The sequence below is a fragment of the Gekko japonicus genome, unplaced genomic scaffold, assembly GCF_001447785.1.
Source record: "Gekko japonicus isolate JY-2015 unplaced genomic scaffold, Gekko_japonicus_V1.1 scaffold44, whole genome shotgun sequence".
Lineage (NCBI taxonomy): Eukaryota > Metazoa > Chordata > Lepidosauria > Squamata > Gekkonidae > Gekko > Gekko japonicus.
This window is the reverse complement of record NW_015174845.1, coordinates 2,401,303-2,407,582: the sequence shown is the minus strand read 5'-3', so window position 1 is coordinate 2,407,582 and position 6,280 is coordinate 2,401,303. Positions and strand designations below refer to the sequence as shown.

At 51.4% G+C, this 6,280-nt stretch overlaps 1 protein-coding gene across 1 annotated transcript; it reads right to left on the bottom strand.

The window, feature by feature from the left end:
* Positions 1-4,764: 4,764 nt before the first annotated feature.
* On the bottom strand, positions 4,765-6,193 carry DIO3 (deiodinase, iodothyronine, type III). The gene has a single exon (XM_015424444.1). The coding sequence runs from the start codon at positions 6,121-6,123 to the stop codon at positions 5,122-5,124; it is 1,002 nt and encodes a 333-aa protein (XP_015279930.1). The 5' UTR covers positions 6,124-6,193; the 3' UTR covers positions 4,765-5,121.
* Positions 6,194-6,280: the final 87 nt, after the last annotated feature.

The following is a 6,280-nucleotide window of genomic DNA, read 5'->3' as shown; positions in this document are numbered from 1 at the left end:
CTCGCTCCCTGGGCTGTTTACTGCAGGAGCTCCGATCCTGTGTGCTCCTGCAGGAAATGACCCCTGGATCCAGGTAGGTAGCCGTGTTGGTTTGAAGCAGCAGAACAACGTTTGAGTCCAGTGGCACCTTTATGACCAACAAAGTTTAATTCTGGGTATAAGCTTTCTTGTGCATGCACCCCTCTTCAGATACTGAAGAAAGATACTGAAGATCTGAAGAAGGGTGCATGTACATGAAAGATTATACCCAGAATTAAACTTTGTTGGTCTTATTTATTTATTTATTTCCTTCAGTTTATATACCGCTTACCCCCTGAGGGCTCTGAGCGGTTTACATATTCCATTAATGCCAATCCTAACCTAGGGCCACATACATACAAGGTGGAGAATGACTAGCCTACCAGGCACCCTGTAGCGAGTCGTTGTTGTCTGTGGGAGCTCGTTCGACAACGTCCTCCTGGCGCTGGTCTTTGATTTTTGCGACTTCCTGGCTGTTGCGACTCCTTCGGGCTTGGACCGAGCGCACATCTGCGCATGCTCGCTGCCGGCCTCTGTCCAGTAGGCTCCGGCCTGCTGCGTCGCCCCGCCTCCGCGCTTTGCCGGCCCAGCCTCCTCTCACTCGCATTGCTTAGCCAGCTGCCACCATGTTTCTCCGCTGCCGCTCACGCCGCCACTACACCGCAAGGGACGGGTGCCCCCCCGCTCTAAGAGCAGGTACCCATTTGTCTATTTGCCCTTAACGGGCTTTCGAGCCGCTGGGTGGGCGGGAGCTGGGACATAGGGCCGAGAGCTCACCCTGGCCGCGGTGGGGCTCGAACAGCCGGAGCTGTTTGGCCAGATGTAAATGCAGGCTTCACTTACCGCCTGCGCCACCGCTCCTGCCTAGACTCACACCTAGACTCACACCTTGTTCCCGCCTAGACTCACACCTTGTTCTGCTGCTTCATACCAACATGGCTACCCACCTGAGTGTATGTAATATGGATACTCATACGTAATGCTGCACCTGAATACAGGGGCTCCATTTCTTAGAAGTTGATGGTGCTGGTTTTATTACATAAACTGACAGCGTTGCCAACAGGTCTGCAGAAAAAAGTACTGTCCCTTTAACAGAGGCCTAAGGTGGGGGAATGGGCAGCTGCAGCTTTTCATGGGATGGAGGTAAATAACCTAAGCTGATAAAGAGCATCCCAACACACCTCTATTAAGGGGGCAGGACATTCCCCCCCTCCCTGGTCGACAACCCATGGCAGTGTGCCTTCCCACAGTTCTCTCTGGTTGTATGCCCTGATTTGAAAGCTTGTTTAAATGATCTAGCAGTACCTTTCACCTGCCTTTACTATTGCCGTGTTTATTAGGTGTCATATACTATCCGAATACCTTGTTTTGTATTATGCGATCCACCTCGAGTGTCAGGCAGAAAAGCGGGCTATCAGTAAAATTAACAAATAAATTTTTATTAAAAAATAAAATTTAAGTCAGCTCCTGTATGTAAACTGTAAGCTTTTCTTCACAACCCTTGTTGGAGTGAATGGGTGCAACACAAAAATTATGGACATAAAGGGTAAATGCACAATTAATACAGCTTTAAGGGCCAAAGAGGAACTGCGCCAATCCAGTATGATACTGTGGTTAGTGTGCTGGGCTAGAACTGGGAGGTGTGGATTTCAGTCCCCCCTCAGACTAGACAATCTGGGCCCAGTCACCCCACAGGGTTGTTGTGACAGTAAGTCAGAGGAGGGGAGAAACATGTATGCCATCCTATGTTCTCTAGAGGAGGGGCAGGGTAAAATGTGATATTTATTTCATCCATGGTACATGAAATTTTACAAAAAATATTAGGTACAGGGGTGCCATTTACACCAGAGGCTTTGTTATTAAACATTTTACCTGATCACTCCAACAAAGAAGATCGCTAATTAATTGTTTTCATAACTACGGCGGCCAGAATACTTTACGCAAAATACTGGAAACTAACGGAGACACCAACAAAATGAGAATTTATAAACAAAATACTGGAGGCGGCGGAAATGGATAAATTGACTTTATTGATAAAAGGTGCAACGGAATCAACATTCCAGAATACTTGGACTCGGTTTTATAACTGGTATGGTAAGCAGATGTAGGTAAATTTTTAGGGACAGAACATTGGTAGATAAAATGAAGAATATACATGTTTTATGTAGTAAGAGATAAAAGGTTACTTATACAGGACACAAGAAATAAGCATTAATGTGGAATAGGCGCTAACATTAACGCTTGATAAAAAGTGGGAAAATATACCCCATGTATGTATGTGTATTGTGTACATGTGTTTGTATTTTATGTTTTTGTGTGTTTAATATATGTTTAAAAAACTTTAATAAAATTCTGCCTCTTTGGGGCAAGGGACGGGTGCCCCCCCCCGCTCTAATATCCATCCATTTTTAACCCACCCTTTTACCAAACAGCTCAGGGCAGAATACATCATTCTCTTCTCAATTTATCCTCACAACAACCCTGCGAGGTAGGTCAGGCTGAGAGGGACTGGCCCAAGGTCACCCAGAAAGCTTCATGCCAGAGTAGGGATTTCAGCCTGGGTCTCCCAGAACCTAGCAGACACTCTGACCACTACACCACACAGCCGCATCCTTGATCTGGAAAAACCACCCCCTCCCATTGCTCCAGTCCCATTGGCAGCCCTCTGTGACTGTATTTCCGAAAAAGAAAGGAGGGCAGGGACTGGGACAGCCAATCATAGACCTGTGTAATTTGACCCTGGCAGAAGGCTGGGACTTTGGCTACAGTCCCTTGGTTAAGCATTTACTCACTGGCAGACCGAGGCTTTGCTGGGATGCCCTGGTGAGAAAGCAGCTCTCAGCTGCTACTGAGTACAAACACACATCTGTGTGAGAATTGCTCATCTTAGTGAAAAATGGACATGATCCTCTTTTTTTCCTAGGGAAGAGGGCACCTCCCCCCCCCAAGGCTAAATAACTCTTTTGAGTGTGATGACTTAGAATACACCCTTATAGCCCCCCATGCACTGAGAGATCCATCAGTCTCCAGCATCCCAGAAGAAGAGGAGATTGGATTTATACCCCGCTGCTCACTCAGAGCACCTTACAATCTCCTTCTCTTTCTCTCCCCACAACAGACACCCTGTGAGGTACGAGGAGCCGTGAGAGCTCTTTTGAGAACTGCTCATGAGAGAACAGCTCTGAAACAACTTGTAAGTGACCCAAGGTTACAGCAGCTGCATGGGGAGGAGTGGGGAATCAAACCTGGCTCTCCCAGATTAGAGTCTGTGCTCCTAACCACTATACCAAAGTGGCATTTGGGTCTCAAGTCAGCAGAACGTACTTCTGAGCAAGCATTCATAGAATGGGGGACATTCATGGCTGTTGTCACCATTTGCCTGAAGCACAGCATGCAAGGATTGTCAGTTGTGGGGTCAGAAGATGAGGCAGATACCTTATTTTGCAGGATGGATTCAAGTGAGTAGCTGTGCTGGTCTGAAGCCACAGAACAATGTTTGAGTCCACTGGCACTTTTATGACCAATAAAGTTTTAATTCTGGGTGTAAGCTTTTGTGTGCAGGCACACTTCTTCAGGCGTGTGAAAACAAGGGAGGGAATTAAGAGGTACCAAGATTACATGCAGGATTACATAGCTACAGCAAACGAAGTAACTTCTTCCTTCAGGTGGGAAGGTCTGTCTCCTCTTCAAGTCTTTTGATTCCTGTGAGGATGGGGGGGGGGGGGAGAGACTGCAGTAAAGCTAGCTTTGGTTGCAAACTGCAGCAAGGACAACATGTTGACAGGGCTCTGATGTTCTCAAAGTCATAAAACCACAGGTGTTTTGGGGGTGTTGTAAAAGATTGGGGGGGGCATTGTTTTGGATTCTGATACATCCTGTTTAATCAGTGAACAGCCTCCCAAAGTTTGGAATGTCACCACCTCCCCTGAAAGAAATCTCCCTTTCAGTAGGTTTCTGCTTTTCCTCACTCATGCAAACAGCTTTCTGTGATTAGCGAACCCCCAAACGGTCCCCTGCTCCTTCCCCCAGAGCCTGCACCCTATTTGGCAACCTTCTGCATGCTCCTTAGAATAAGGGAGACAGTTGGACTTCATTCCAAGTAGACATGTACAGGTTTAAGGTGCATACAGAATGGAGCGTATTCTCAAGTAATGCATACATTGGGGTTTGTGCTTAAAAGTTGGCTGGCTCATGCTTTTTTTTTGGCGGACGGTTGTCCAGAGTCTGTTGGCCAGTCTTCACTTTCAAGGAAATGTCTTTGAGACAGAGGTGCTGTACAGGCACAGCACTTCATTGAGTGAAGGCGCAGGCAGACAGTTACAGTTTAACACCCGACTCCTGTAGAACCCTGGACAGCAAAGGAAGGGTATTTTGCTAACTCAGCCAGTTTCACTCGGGGAAAGAAATCCAGATCAGACTTTTATTCAATACTTTATTAATAATGTTATAAAAAGTTCATAAAAAAGACACAGCAAATGAGCACCTTACAAAAGTGTCCCACGAACCAATTCAAATAATCCCATAAATAAAAACACTCTTCGCAGTTTCCCTTTCCCCCCCCCTGGCAATTCTAGTATCTCGGGTCATCAGACTCGGTTTCCTGGCTCAGATTAACCATTTCAAAACCGGTCGTCACAAAGAAACACTAGAAAGGCCACCCAAGGGCTTTGCTCGGGCGGCAGAAAACCACCCGGACAGGTCAAGAATCTTCTCTCAGACGCTCTCTCACACACACACGCAGGGCAGAGGGCGGATCTCTCGGGGAAACACACTCACACAGACACGTGCGCACCCACATGGACCAGAAACTTCCATTTTTTTTTAACGACAACAACAAAAAAACCGTAAACACTTCTCCCTTCCCCCTCCCCCGACCGAGAGAGAGATTCTTGCACACATTCGCACGACCCAAACAAAAATGCATTTGGAACTGAACGTTAAAGGGGAGGAGTTCGGCAAATCAACATGATTCGAATCTTCTCTGGGCACGTCTTGCATGGCAAACTCAGTCACCCAGGGGGCCTGCGGGGGCGAGAGAGAGAGAGAGAGAGCCTCCCTTCCCCCCCCGGGGTCCCCAACCCCGTGGTCCCGGGCGGCGCCTCCTTACACGTGGACGACCACCGTGCTGGGCCCGTTCTGCAGGCGGCTTTGGTACTGGTCGAGCCAGCGGCGGAGCTCGGCGATCTTGTAGCCCTCGGGCCCGCGCCCGCCCTGGTACATGACCCGCCGCCCCTGGATGATGTAGAGGCGCTCGAAGTAGGCCCCGTAGGCGGCGCTCGACGCGTTGTCCATGGTGTCGACGGCCAGGGGGCAGGCCGGCGCGCCTTCCCGGAGCAGGACGGCGGCCCGGAGGCGGTCCTGCAGGCACTGGTGCTTGGGGATGTCGTAGGCGGCGTCGGAGCTGACCCAGCCGTCGGACGGGTGCGCCTCCTCGATGTAGACCAGCAGGAAGTCGGCGATGTCGACGAAGCGCGCGGCCAGGCGCTGGAAGGCGCGCAGGCGCGCCATGAAGGGCGGTCAGGTGCAGCTGCCGAAGTTGAGGATCAGCGGCCTCTCGCCCCGGGCGTAGTCCAGGATGCGCAGCCGCGTCCGCCCGTCCAGCTGGACGACCTCCGGGTTGGGCGCCGGCGCGCCCACGTGCGCCGCCTTGAAGAAGTCCAGCTTCTGCCCGTGCCACACGGCCTTCAGCGACTCCAGCGTGAACATGCGGTTCGAGTCCGACACGCAGAGCGGCGGGTCGTCGGGAGGGGAGACGCGGGCGGCCGCAGGCGACGCCGCCGCCTTCTCTTCCTCCTCCTGGGCTGCTGCCGCCGCCGCCGCCGCCGCCGACAGCAGCAGCTTCTTCCTAATGCACAGGAAATCCAGGAGCCAGAGCATCACGGCCGTCAGGAGGAAACGGGGCAGGAGCAGCAGGCAGGCGGCCGCCTGGGTCAGCGCCTGCAAGGTGTGGGCGCCGAGGGAGTGTAGCATCGCGGCGGCGGCGAGGAGGAGGGGGCCGGGCGCGCACGCTGGCCGGAGGGGCGCCCTGGCTCCCACTACCACCACCAGCACCACCACTCCTCCGAGAGGCTTAGCCGCTGAGATCCCGCTTCGCCTTGAGCCCATTTTATAGTCGGGGATTTAAATGAAACGGCGACTCCACCTCCGGCCGGGACACGCCCCCTCTGGAACTTGAGCCCGGGGATTACCTACCCCTCGCCACGCCGATGACCTAAAAATACACTGGCGAAGAGAAAATAAAAGGACGGGGAGGGGTGGGTGG